This window comes from Manis pentadactyla, chromosome 1 (genome assembly GCF_030020395.1).
Source record: "Manis pentadactyla isolate mManPen7 chromosome 1, mManPen7.hap1, whole genome shotgun sequence".
Lineage (NCBI taxonomy): Eukaryota > Metazoa > Chordata > Mammalia > Pholidota > Manidae > Manis > Manis pentadactyla.
In genome coordinates, this window is record NC_080019.1 from 64697751 (window position 1) to 64712558 (window position 14808).

Sequence of the window (14808 nt, forward strand, 5' to 3'; positions counted from 1 at the left end):
AAGCTTCTGTACAGCAAAGGACACCATCAATAAAACAGAAAAGTACCCTACAGTATGGGAGAATATATTCATAAATGACAGATCCGATAAAGGGTTGACATCCAAAGTACATAAAGAGCTCACACACCTCAACAAACAAAAAGCAAATAATCCAATTAAAAAATGGGCAGAGGAGCTGAACAGACAATTCTCCAAAGAAGAAATTCAGATGGCCAACAGACACATGAAAAGATGCTCCACATCGCTTGTCATCAGAGAAATGCAAATTAAAACCACAATGAGATATCACCTCACACCAGTAAGGATGGCTACCATCCAAAAGACAAACAACAAATGTTGGCAAGGTTGTGGAGAAAGGGGAACCCTGCTACACTGCTGGTGGGAATGCAAATTAGTTCAACCATTGTGGAAAGCAGTATGGAGGTGCCTCAAAAAGCTCAAAATAGAAATACCATTTGACCCAGGAATTCCACTTCTAGGAATTTACCCTAAGAATGCAGCACTCCAGTTTGAAAAAGACAGATGCACCCCTATGTTTATCACAGCACTATTTACAATAGCCATGAAATGGAAGCAATCTAAATGTCCATCAGTAGATGAATGGATAAAGAAGAAGTGGTACATATACACAATGGAACATATACACAATGGAATATTATTCAGCCACAAGAAAAAAACAGATCCTACCATTTGCAACAACATGGATGGGGCTAGAGGGTTTTATGCTCAGTGAAATAAGCCAGGCGAAGAAAGACAAGTACCAAATGATTTCACTCATACGTGGAGTATAAGAACAAAGAAAAACTGAAGAAACAAAACAGCAGCAGAATCACTGAACCCAAGAATGGACTAACAGTTACCAAAGGGAAAGGGACTGGGGAGGATGGGTGGGAAGGGAGGGATAAGGGTGGGGAAAAAGAAAGGGGGCTTTACGATTAGCATGTATAATGTGGGGGGGGCACGGGGAGGGCTGTGCAACACAGAGCAGACAAGTAGTGATTTTACAGCATCTTACTACGCTAATGCACAGTGACTGTAATGGGGTTTGTTGGGGGGGACCTGGTGAAGGGGGGAGTCTAGTAACCATAATGTTCTTCATGTAATTGTAGATTAATGATAATAAAATGAATTTTTAAAAAATCTCTTAATACATTATCCCAATCAGCTTGTTTAAGGGTTCCCTGTGGCAGCAACCAGTGACAATGTTTTTTAATATATTTGTGAAGTTGAGCAAGTGTTTTTTAGAAGTTTTCATTCCTGAGGTTTTTAGGAGGGCACGGAGTAATTTTAAATAATCCTCCAGTTTAGCTGCTTTAGTTTTGTTTTGGCCCATTACAGTGTCCCTGACGTCTCGACCCTGTCCCTACGTACACTTTCCCAGGAGTCTTACCGGATCGACGATCTTTGGAGCTTCTCCGCTCTGAGCTTCAGGTCCCTGTTCAGGCGCCACTTGTCGGTCCCCCCCTGCTTCTGACACGCAGATGGGGGGGGGGGGACACGATGAGATACCAAAGATCTGAAATGACCAGCCAGGGGACTCAAGGCTTAACAGCACAAGAGTGGTGCTGAGAGGGTACCCTTCGTATGTATTGAGCACATACATGTTAACAACAATAGAATTCTGTGGGGGGGGCTTAATACACAATCACTAACTGACTCTAAACGTAATCCTCGGCAGTCTCCAGTGTCCTGGGGTGCAACTTCTTACATGGTATTGAAACAATAGCAAGGGTGATTAGGTCACAGAAACTGTTCTGGTCTTGTTTGTTCTGTTCTTGATCACATATCAGGTATTACAGGAAAAATAATCAAGTCATATATGATTATACATTTGATTTCTATACTTGATTTATATATTAACCCTACAGAATTGGAGCAATGAAGATATGAACAATGACTGCTACTTAATCAACATTTCTAGGAGTAATAAGTAATGACTCAGAACCCCACTAATCATAACAGCAGGTGTCATTCCAACTCACAGAAATCCACATATCCCTCTTCTTTCCCTCCTACTTTCCACCACTCTTTCACTGGCCCCAATATTGATCTTGAGTATATCTGTTCTATGCTTCCCAGGCTTCATTTCAAAAGCTAGTGAAAATAATTTTAACTTTCTAGTACTTTAGTCAGAAACACTTGAATAAACATCCAGTAGTGTAATTCTTGCTGGTATGTATGGTTTAGTTATTTTCGTTTTTAAGTCTTCACCAAACAGGCTACCGAGTCTCTGCAGACAAGGACTCTGAGCTTATCCCTCGGTATTCCTCATAAGATAGCAGAAGCTCAATCAATATTCCTAGAGAATGTAACATAATTAGTCAGCAAACACCTACATTAAGTTGGTTTTTATATATGGCCCTTAGCCAATGTTTTCTTTCTCTTGGTGACAGAGTAAACAGAATTTTTTAAATGGTTTTCCTTTTTCTTAGCAAAGGAAAGATCTTGACAGGTCAAATTTAACTGGATTTTAAGTTATACTGTATCTAGTTAGAGGAAAAAGAAGGAGCAGCATGTTCTCTGATTAGAAAGTCTACAAAGTGTTACTGAAACCAAGTTCTGCCTAGAGCTCTTCAAAATTAGTTAACAGGCTATACTGAGTTTCCAAGTTAGTTAACAGGCTATACTGACTTCTCAATGTGAAAAATACACTGAAACCAGGACAGACAGCCCAATGATAACCAAAAACCTAAGAGAAAATTTTCTCCTACTGCAAAAAGAATGGCCTTCAGTTGCTGGGATGTCTCTCACTTCCATAAAGCTCTCACAAAATAGATTTAAGTTAGAACGAGATTACTTCCAAGAAGATTTGATCATTAACTTTGTTCTTGCTATCTCATCACTAAAGTTCAAAGTAATTCTGTAAACTAATAAAGTTCTATATAAATGTCTGGTAAGGTTACCAGAACCCAAAAGGTTTTCACTACTCACTAACTAAAGAAGAATTCTACCTGTGTCTTTCAAGATAGGGTATTTACTGTCAACCCAGAGTTCTGGTACCTATTAAGATGATACACATTTTGCAGGGTACAACAGCATAATACTTAAGTAGCAATTACTTCCTATTTTGACTATTTTCATTTGGTTGACTATTTTGCTTTTATGGATTACTGCACCAGTACACGATAAAAAAGATAAAGAAAGCAGAGGGGTTTAAAAGTTAAATTCAACAAAGGCAACTCTGACTATTATACTTAATATAAATTCACTTACTCTTATAGCCCTTTGAGATTCAACAGCTTTTAAGAGTGCTATTAAAAAATTAGCCTTGTTAAGTTTTAAGATAAGCAATATATTGAATTATAATATAAACATTAGATTTTTTTTTCAGTGTCGGCAATGATTTTCTAGTGTCTGAAAACATATTTTTTCCCATGTAACATTTACATATTTAAGGCAATAAACTTGCCAAAATCCTGTCAAATAATGAGTAAAATTAACTCAGTTCAAATATATTACTATTTACTAACCTCACATCCTTTAGAATAGCTATTACCAAAAACAGAGAATAACAAATGTTGGTGAGGATGTGGAGAAACTGGAACTCTTTTGTATAAAATGGTCAGCCGCTATAGGAAAACAGTTTAGCAGTTCCTCAAAAAATTAAAAATAGAATTACTATATGATCCAGCAATTCCACTTCTGGGTATATTTGCAAAAGAACTAAAAGCAAGGTCTCAAAGAGGTATTTAGATACCCATGTTCATTGCAGTATTATTCACAACAGCCAAAAGATGGATGCAACTTAAGTGTCCATTGGTGGATGAATCAATAAGCAAAAATGTATACATTATATGGAATATTATTCAGCCTTAAAAAGGAAGGAAATTCTGACATAGGTGAGACATGGATAAACTTTGAGTACATTTATGCTAGGTGAAATAAGCCAGTCACAAAGGCACAAATACTGTATAATTCCACTTATATGAGGTAGTCAAATTCATAGAAACAAAAAGTAGAATAGTGGTTGCTAGGGTCTGGGGAAAGGAGAAAGGGGACTTGTTTAATGGGTATAAAATTTTAGTTTTCCAAGGTTTAAAAAGTTCTGGATATGGTGGCAATGGTTGCACAACAATGTGAATGTGCTTTATGCCACTGAACTATACACTTAAAAATGGTTAAGATAGTAAATTTTGGTATATTTTACCACAATCTAAAATAATAAAATTACTATTTGCATAAAAGCATGGCAACAGTCATGTCACAAAACTGTACAAGAACGTATTTCTCCAGAAATCTATTAAATGAAAGTCTTAATGATCAAATTTATCATATCTCTGGTTGAAAACATACTGGAGTAACATCTTACTAGATTTGGCTGGCAAAAAGTAAAACTCAGTAGACAGGGACCTCTGAGCCCATGACACCCATATCCAGGAGCTACCACACCCCTCCCTCCTCCACCCTCTCTTTGGTTCCCAGCAGTCCCCCCTCACTGAACCACTCCTTGGGTATCTCTTACAGCCCAGGTTCATCCCAGAATCCAACCCAATCCTAAACCTAAATCCTAAAAATAGTTGTAGGGAGAGAATTCATTTTAATTCCATCTTCTTTCTAAAATGCTATGCTCCACCCATCTCCTATTCTCTAATACATCCCATTCTCTCCAAAAACCAGATTCCAATCACTACGATGAGGTCTAAAGAACACCTAATCTGAAACTAATCCACAGCAAAATTGTTAAAGCTCCAGGGCTTCCAAAGAATGCTGCTCTACCAGTGTGCCCCGGTCCTCACTCAGCTTCATCCAGCACTCAAACACCCATGAGAGTGCATAAGAACTCCCAGGACAGCTGGCTCAACTTGCAGATTCTCAGGCTCCACCTTCACAGATTTTTACTCAGCAGGCCAAAAATGGGGCTCTGGAATATGCATTCCAAACAAGCAGAGCACATGACCTGATGCAGCCTAGCACTAACCTAGACTCTCTCATCTGAACTCCCACCCTGAAAATGCCTTGGATACAAAATCCATATTATCTGGGCTTAAATTTATTATAATCTTAGCTTCCCTCCAACCTTCCTTTAAGAGAGATACATGAATAACCTGAGTGTTCATTGTATGGCACAGAATACATATGTCTTCATCACTGCATAGCTTGGTTTACATCTGTTCTCAGGGCTGCATCACAACTGTCCCCAATGACCTCACAGCTATGATAACCTTTTAAGAAGGAAGGTGTCTTCCTAACTGAAGAAACAATGTTTCTTCTGAGACCCGCTACAACCTGATTCACCTTCTAAAGGACATCCTGCCATACCCCTATTTCAGTTGATCTTATAAAGAAAAAAAAACATTTTATATGTTTTCAGTAATTGCTTCTGTTGTAACTGTTTTACCAGTGTGACATTATCCATGCTCACACAAAGGATTTAAAAAGAAAAAAGGAGTCACAAAATAGAATGTTTATAAGTCTGGCTGTTTAAAAAGTATGAATTTTAAATTATGAACAAATCAATACTGTTTCCTATATTAAACTCCATATGGACATGTCAACTATATTCAAACATGTGACTCACTTCTATACCAGACATATCCAAGGACGAGGTGAGAGCAATCTGATAAGGAAAAAAAAGGTAATTTGAATAATGTATTGCAATGGAAAGATCACTGGACTCTGGGCTTGCTGTGTTCCAAGGCCAGTTGTGCCATGGCTTGGCTGTGTGACCTGACTGTGGCGCCAAGGGCAATTATGTCCCTGTCTTCAACAATATTGATAGAGGATATATATGAATCTATGACCTCATAGAAGGATTGGAAAGACAATATACATGAAATGACTTAAGCTGCTGCTATTTCAAAAGAATACATTCCAAATTACCCCAGACAGTATTCTTTATAAAATGATGGTAAATGTTCCACACTGTAAAGTTCTTTTCATTTACTCAAGTTGATTCACTAAGGATGTGCTCTGCAGAAGGCTTTATGCTAGGTACTGCGGACTAGAGAAGAAATCAGTGTTAAGGTGTTCCTAGTATGGTCTACATATTTGCAATCTAGTTGGAGAAACAAAGTGTGTATAATGATTTTGAGACAGGGACCATGGATGTAGTCAGAGTAGGGTGAGGGCCTCCGGAGGGGGCAGGGCGAGATATTTGCAGTCAGAGCAATGTAACTACATGCAAGGAAATCCCTCTGCTAAAACTCTATGTTAAACATTGAGCTCTAGAATCATTCTGCAGTGAAATCAGTTAATGTTCCCCAAATAAAGAAGAGTAGCACATGTTTTATTATGATAACCATTTATAATCATGTGTAAGGTTCACTTAAGCATACTAAAAGGCCCAGGCCTATGTGCTGTTTTTCCTCCTTCAGATCTAATGAAGTGATTTTGCAAACTGGGCAACTAATTTAGCAAGCCCAGGCATAAACAACACAGTAAGAGGCAGGAGGGATTCCACCTTAAAGATAAGATTGCATTTTAATACCCAAGAAGTTAAGACGTTAGAAATTCTTAACTTACTCTTTAGCAAACAATACCTCGGCCCACCTTGGGAGCTGAGCAGGTGGCCTTGTTTCATATGCTCCCAGACCAAGATGCTGGTATCTCAGAGAGAAATTATCAGGGAAGTTACTTGTGTTAAGTTAATTCTAAATATTCAGGGACCACTTAAGACTACACCCCTAAGTTTTTTCATGTTCTCGAAGAATCCTCAGCTGCCTATAAAACCCCCTAGACAATACACCACTACAGACTCTCTTGTCCCCTCCTGGCGTGAGCCGGGAGCTCTGTCCTTCCACTGTATCTCTAAGTAAAAACCTGTACCTTGCTCTCCTACCTTGACTGTTTGTGAAGCTCACATTCTTCGGCTCTGCAAACAAGAACCCCGGCATCAATTTCACCGCTTGCAGGTGACAAAGTGAGTGGTTCAAACAGCACTACGGATTGATCATTCTAACTTTCAGTCCTCTTGTCCATGAGAGAGGAAATACACTGTTAATCAATCCTAAGAAACAGAATGTGCAAACCATACGGATGTTTGGTGTCTAGTCCCTGCGATAGCAGACCGTTACGGGAGCTCAATGAAGGGTAAGCTGTTGGAAAAAAGGATCCTCAAAGAAAGTGTGTTAAATAGGCTGAGTATTTCATCTATACTCTCTTTCAATCTTTATAATAATCCTGTTAAGTAGTAACAGCCTCATTTTACAGATGAAAAACAGATTCAGACAGATTAGGTAACATGGCCAGGACAGAAAAAAGGTAGCAAGGTCAGGGTGTGAATTCTGTTCTGACTTTAAAAAGCCTGAGATCTTTCAACTACCATTGGCCTGTAAAGAGTAGAGAGAGAAAGAAGGCATTCTGGTAGAAGGATCCAATAAACTCAAGTTTGAAGCTACGAGTGGTGGAGTGGAAGGGGAAATAAAAAAGCATTGAGCAGTTATGGGAAGTAAGGTTAAAGGACAGACTGTGAAAAGGCTAGACTATAGGTGACTACAAAATGTAGGCTTAGTCCCATAAGTCAATAAGAGGGAACTGGAGATTGTTTCAGCAGGGCAGTAGAGGATGAAACCAGGGCAATTAGGAAGGCGAACTTCACAGCAGGACAGTGATGAACTGGGAAAAATGCATGGCATAATGCAGAACGAATTATTATTTAAAATGCTAAACACTTTATTACTTAAATAAACCCAATAGCAATAATTCTGTAATAAAATTTTAAAAACCCAGTAGCAATAATTCTGTAATAAAATAAACTATCAATTGTATGGCTCTTTCTTAAAACATATCTCTAGGCACATTTTTTAAACTGCTATTATGTCCTACTAATTCTTACAAGGAACAGAAACCACTTCCACAACCAAATGCATCTAAAAAAAGAATACTCCTTAGGTCAGAGGCCACATTTTAAAACATTGACCTGCAATGCCTGAGAGCAAGAAGGGCCAAAAGGAGGAGTAAGAGCAGAAATCCATCACAAAAACTCCTTGGTAAGAAAAACAAAAGTTACAAAAAAATTTTATTCTCACATTTACAGAACCATTCAAAACTTTCACGGCAAAAAAGATAAAGACTGACAAATTAGAATATGACTTTCACATAACTCCAAGTTTACTTTTTCACCCAAACAAATTTAGTTTCCACTTCTCACAAAAAATCAATACAAAAGCATCAGCCTCCCCACTTAAGGGCCAAATTTCCTTTCTCTTTTATGGATATGGAGCTTTTTTGTTTTGTGAGGTTTGGACTGGTGAATTTAGTGCCTCCTTTGCAGCTTATAAACAATCGTCATAATGCTCAAGTTCTCCATCCCGTTCAAATCTTTGCCACAGGAAAAATTCAGTTGTGTTCCATAACCTAATGCTAAGCTGCATCAAGCCAAGGCTCTGTATTGCTAAAATACATTTGAGACCTAGCATAGGCTCATATTAAACCCTTTAGTGACTATCAGATGGACAACAATAACTAATTAGCCAGCAGGGCACACGTGACCCTGGCCCTGCCAGCACCCTAGTGAAAGATACTTTGATGGACTCCCTCATGAACAAGGTGATCAATCACCTTGCAAAGGGGAATTCAGAGACAATTAGGAAACTCAGAATTAGGAAACTCGATGAGAAAAATGTGGAGGGGGTGTGCAGCTGGGGTTTGCAAAGACAATTAGAGTAAACAGAAGTGGTAAAGAAGAGCTACGGAAAAGATAATAATCTTTTCTGCAAAGTATCTGATGTCACCAGGATGACCTCGCTCCCAAATTTGCACTACTAACTTAAATTGAACCTTTCAGAAACTTAAGTGAGCTTGAGGTTCTGGGGAGCATAGGAAGTGCTCAAACCACATTTTGATGTTCTCATATTCCTGCAAAGGAAATGTAATGCCTATGCCTAAATAACAAGATATTTTAATTTATTTAGAGAAGGCTAGGCTTCTCAAAAGCTAGATTTGCTTCTGCTGCCAAAGACATTCTCAGACTATGCCCACTGGATATTCAAACAGTCTCGAGATAAAGTATTAAACATAAAATAAGTAGAACAGAATTATTCAGACAGAACTGTCAGGGCTGACAGTGGTAATGCTCAGGGAAATGCATGTTTTTATCTATCTAGAACAAGTCAAACACCCTACAAATACCTAATTTACAACTCTAACAACCAGAGCCTATTTCTCAAAGCCTCAAGAACTTGTATTGACCGAAAAGTCAATATGCAGTGTCAAAATTCCCGAGAATAGCCTCTGGCTGTCAACATGAACTTAAGAATCTCTTTCATTCTTGAGCTGTATAATATTTAAAACCAAGTAAATCGTCCAAGACCTTAAGAGCATTGACTATACTTTAAGTTTCTTCTGCAAATTAAAAACTGGTCAGGCAGGCTTTGATACCCAAATAGAATACGGTTTGTCGATTTGTGTGTGGCTTCTAACGTGCTGCTATGGGTCCATTAAATAGGAAAAACTTCTCTTTCTCTCTGCTAAGCAAGAAGGATAAATTTAGCTGCCACATCTTGAATTAAAGGGGGGAAAAAGTGGGGAGAAGCGCCTCTGAAGAGCTGCAGCAAAACGCAGACCCCACATGCTGGAAGTCAGTCTGCAGCTTCTCTGTCCTGCCGTGGGCGCGAAGGCCAAGCCCGGCAAAAAGGCTCAGGAGACTGTCGCTCCCGTGCCTGGGGCGACTGGGTCAGGGCCTAGGGGCGGCCGCAACCAACACGCTCCCGCGCTAGTAGCGCCGGGCGAGAAAGGCGGGGAGTGCGAAAGACTCCCACACCCAGCCCGCCGCCTCGGGACTCAAGAACCCTCCCCGAGGCCGGCAGCCCGCACCTGCCGCCCCCGCCCGCCCGCCACCCCGCCACCCCGCCACCCTCCATGCCCTTTCAGTCAACGGTCCAGCCCCCGGGACTCACAGTTTCAGCCGCTCGTAGGTCGTCGCCGCCATCCTGCACCACTACCACCTTCCTCCTCCTTCCGCCTGACCCGCCCCACGCCTTCCCCACGGCTACGGAGCTGCAGCTCGCACAGGCTCTGCAGCGGCTTCGGCCCGCTCCCTTCCACCCCTTCTCCCCGCCCCACCCGGTCTGCGAGCAAACGGGAAGCGGCCGCGGTCAAACTTAATGCGGGCCTGGAGAACGCCAGAGACGCTATCCCAAGCGAGGATTGGAGCGCGCCGAAGAGCGCCGTGACGTTGCAGGATTGGCGGAGCGGGTTTGAGGGGCGGGGGAAGGCTGAGCATTGCAGGCTGAGGCTGCGCGAGGCTAGAACCGTTGTGGTTATAGCTGCGGGTAAAAACTGTGTAAGGAGTGATCTAAATCACAGATTTGCTCTTTATGTACAGGGCCAGTGGCGCAATGGATAACGCGTCTGACTACGGATCAGAAGATTCTAGGTTCGACTCCTGGCTGGCTCGGTGTAAGTTTTTTTGCCACGTCGGTGTTTGATGTTACAGCGTCTCCTGAAAAAAGACTGTATCCTGTTTAAGTGTGAAGGTTAAGTATTTTGAACTTTAACGCGACTTTGTCCGAAATGTAAATTGCAAAGCTATGTATCAACGATGCACAGGAGAAGTCCCTGTAAATGGACTACATTTAGGAAAACACACCTGAAAAATGTTTGCAGTGAAGGGTCGTGCTGTGGTCGGATGTTAGCTACCGGAAGACACAAAAGCACATTTAAGCAGTTTGGGCCTTCTTCCCGGTGGAACGGAAACCCCCACCCCCGGTGATATGAAAAGCGGCGCATTACCAGTTTTCCAGGATGGCGGGTCTGTACCTCTCACCCGCGGCGGCGAAGAGAACGGAACGTTGTAGTGCAGCTGCCGCGCTCCGCAGTGTTCAAGGGTCCGCAGCCCTGTTCTTTGACAGCTCCGGGTCCAAAGGCAACCTGGCCCCCAAATTCCACCGAGAAGTTTAACGCGACTTTCTCTCGCTTCCAAGAGGAGACCCCAAGGTGATCTAGTGTAGTAGATTATGCCTGGTTGCAAACCTAAAAAGGCCGAAAGAGTCAGCGGCGGAAAGGGGACTCAAACTAAGACGGCTGGCATTGGACATTGTCCGTTAACCAAATACTCCACCGATCCCAAGTACATCTTACCGTTTCACACTCTCTTCCTTCAGGAGAAATAATAGAGAATTTGTAAAGTACAGAATATTACTGGGAATAAAAATAATACGAATTCCCATCCCAAGATAATTAGTATTAACATCGTGATTTATTTCCTTACTTTTTTTTTTACTTCCACACTTTTAGTAGATGTACTTAACACATGTATTTTTCCAAATGTGCCGTTGTAACACAGATAGATGTCTTTGTGTTCTCATATTGTCCCCGTAGTTTTTGTCTGAGATTTAAGGTCATTAAATAATCTTTGAAGATATTCCACCGAAGAACTAGATATTTTAAGTATTTCTTTTTTTGTTGGAGATTTGAGTTGTCAATTTAACACTCTTAAAAGAAAATGCTGTGTTGAAATACTTCCGATATATCATAAATTTCTAGACGTGGACTCATCAGGTAGACATTTTTAAGGTCTCTTTCATGGGTATTTTTGAGACTTAGTACATACTTTCTAATTGCCCTCCTGAAAAATCAAACCAGCACACACTTCCATCAGTTAACATGTTTACTTGCATGCTAACCAGCATGAGACGTACACATTTTGATTTCTTTGCAATTTTCATGATTGAAAAACAGAATTTCCATTTACTTACATTTATTATTTGATGTATATATTTTCCCTTCATGTATGTATTCAACTTTTTCTCATAAAGGATATGAATTCTTTGGCTATAGAACACATTGCAGTCTTTCCAGTTTATTGTTTGCCTTTTCCTTAGAATGCTTTTGAATCTAATTTTCACTTTTATATATTCCAATTTACCAATATTTTAGTTTTTTCTACTGCATATGTGCCCTTTTCTGTTTGTATTGTTTTTTCCATTTACTTTAATCCGTTTGTAATTTATTTTGTTGATCAGCTTAATGGAAAGATCAAATAAGTCTTAAAAACCTATCATTCTTATTGAGCAATTAATAGCTTTAAGGTCCTTTACTTGGACTACTTCAATCAATCCTACAATAATCCCCTAAGTTCAGTTCAGTTGTTCCCCATTTTTACCTGTGAGGGAAATAAATTTGCTTAAATTGAACCATGAGGTGGTAGAAACTGAGTTAGAACTTGAGTTATGGGCTCTTGACCCCAAAGCTGTCCTGCCTATGGACTTACTGTGCACCAGAGTGACTACATGAGTGACTCAAGGCCACCAGAGAGTGTCTCAGTGACTCATGCCCTGTCTGGGGAATGGTGATCACATATGCACCTCACCACTTCTCCCCTGCTATTTAGCAATCAGAAGTCCTCATCTCTAGTCTTAATGATGTTTCTGCTCACCAGTTTGGGGCTCTTGAACATTTCCTCTCCTTTAATAAAATGGGAATTTTAGTTGCAGCTTATCTTGTAAGGCTTTAAGAATTCTTCCAGCTGAGCAGTCACTACACTGCAGAGAGCTCCCACCTGGGCTGTCTGAACATGTCACATTGTAGAAGTTCTGTCACAACCAGAACTAAGAGACACAAAGGCTGACCTTTCTTCGCCAGTTGTGTAAAATAAGCCAAGGCCTTTGTGAACATTTAGTGAAACAGAAAATTGGAAACTAATCTGAGCAGAAATAGCCATTCTTCAAGATTTTTTAAAGCCAAACAAGCCAAAATCAGATTAAATGGAAAGCAATGGTCAGGGTAAGAAATAAGCCAAGGGTAGGTAAGATAAACTGACATCCTCAGCCAAGTTTTTAGTATGGTGAAATTACATTAACTGTGTGAATACAAATAAAATGTTGTAGAAAATCTGCCATGGGGCTTCCCATGGAAACAATCCAAGCTGTAGATGAATTTTTTTTTTGGTATCGTTAATGTACAATTACTGAACATTGTGGTTACTAGACTCCCCCTATTATCAAGTCCCCCCAACATACCCCATTACAGTCACTGTTCATCAGCGTAGTAAGATGCTATATAATCATTACTTGTCTTCTCTGTATATACTGCCTTCCCCATGTCCCCACCCCCCTACATTATGTGTGCTAATCATAATGCCCCATTTTCCCCCTTATCCCTCCCTTCCCACCCATCCTCCCCAGTCCCCTTCCCTTTGGTAACTGTTAGTCCATTCTTGGGTTCTGTGAGTCTACTGCTGTTTTGTTCCTTCAGTTTTTTCTTTGTTCTTATACTCCACAGATGAGTGAAATCATTTGGTACTTGTCTTTCTCCGCCTGGCTTATTTCACTGAGCATAATACCCTCTAGCTCCAACCATGTTGTTGCAAATGGTAGGATTTGTTTTCTTCTTATGGCTGAATAATATTCCATTGTGTATAAGTACCACATCTTCTTTATTCATTCATCTACTGATGGACACTTAGGTTGCTTCCATTCATAGATGAATTTTGTTGACACCATCCAATGATCTCTGTAGCCTACTTTTTTTTTTTTGAGAGGGCATATCTTATATTTATTGATCAAATGGTTGTTAACAACAATAAAGTTCTGTATAGGGGACTCAATGCACAATCATTAATCAACCCCAAGCCTAATTCTCAACAGTCTCCAATCTTCTGAAGTATAACGAACAAGTTCTTACATGGTGAACAAATTCTTACATGGTGAAAATTTCTTACATGGTGAACAGTGCAAGGGCAGTCATCACAGAAACTTTCGGTTTTGATCACGCATTATGAACTATAAACAATCAGGTCAAATATGAATATTCGTTTGATTTTTATACTTGATTTATATGTGGATCCCACATTTCTCCCTTTATTTATTATTATTACTATTTTTAATAAAATGCTGAAGTGGTAGGTAGATGTAAGATAAAGGTAGAAAACTTAGTTTAGTGTTGTAAGAGAGCAAATGTAGATGATCAGGTGTGTGCCTGTAGACTCTGTGTTAATCCAAGCTAGACAAGGGCAATAAAACATCCACGGATGCAGAAGATTTCTCTCAAAACAGGGGGGAGTGAGGTTCTAAGCCTCACCTCTGTTGATCCCCAATTTCTCACCTGATGGCCCCCCTGCGACTGTGCCTGTCTTAGGTTGTTCCTCCCTTGAGGAATCTTACCCGTCTCTGGCTAACCAGTCATCTTCTGGGGCCATACAGGGAGATGTAAAGTTGGTAAGTGAGAGAGAAGCCATATCGTTTGAAAAGGTTAGCTTTTTACTTCTTTACAGATTTCTGCCCTGTTGTAGCCTACTTTTATATCCATGCTTCAACAGGAGGGTGAGCTCCCAAATGCAGATCCCACATAGCAATTTTTGATCCATTTTGTCTGTTGTGGAGTCAGCTTCCTGCCAAGTCTCCTAAGTTGGACATGTTCCCTCACTCATTTCTCCTGCATCACAGGCCTGCTGTGGGCCAGGTCCCATGGGCAACACAGGGTCCACAGCCACCTGTCCTCAAGGATTTGGGTCAGTTAGAAGGACTTGTGTGTAACCAAGTGGCAGGAGTGCCTTAGGCCGCCTTACATACCTGCGGGCATCCACATAACCAAGGCTTCTCCTGAAAGGATTGCATACCTGAGGGGGTCACAGAACCTTATCCTCAACCATACATCTGCTGCTTTTTCTCTACCCAAGTATGACCTACTCTGATGTTTTGGAAACCCAGAGTCCAAGGTCCAAATCATTTTTATGTATGAAGCAATCCAAAGAAAATACAAACGCCACTTTCAGCAATGCTAAAAGAAAATGCACCTAATATCACTGGGTTATTCTTTCATTTCCACCCAAAAGCTTAGCTGAACTCTGTAACTCTGTAATAGGCTGAGTAGGGCCCTCCCCTAAGATGTCCATGTCCTAATCCTCAGAACCTGTGAATATCTTCTCCT

At 40.5% G+C, this 14808-nt stretch overlaps 1 protein-coding gene and 1 non-coding gene across 2 annotated transcripts in view; one reads left to right on the top strand and one right to left on the bottom strand.

The window, feature by feature from the left end:
- The window catches only part of SACM1L (SAC1 like phosphatidylinositide phosphatase), a 109208-nt gene extending 99215 nt beyond the window's left edge, over positions 1 to 9993 (bottom strand). Inside the window, exon 1 of the mRNA XM_036883314.2 lies at positions 9837 to 9993. Coding sequence (XP_036739209.1) covers positions 9837 to 9868 — 32 coding nt within the window. The 5' untranslated portion in view covers positions 9869 to 9993. The remainder of the gene's footprint in view (positions 1 to 9836) is intronic.
- A 270-nt stretch (positions 9994 to 10263) lies between these two features.
- Positions 10264 to 10336, top strand: TRNAR-ACG (transfer RNA arginine (anticodon ACG)). The gene has a single exon. It is a non-coding gene; the product is annotated as a tRNA-Arg (tRNA).
- The last annotated feature ends 4472 nt before the right edge of the window (positions 10337 to 14808 follow it).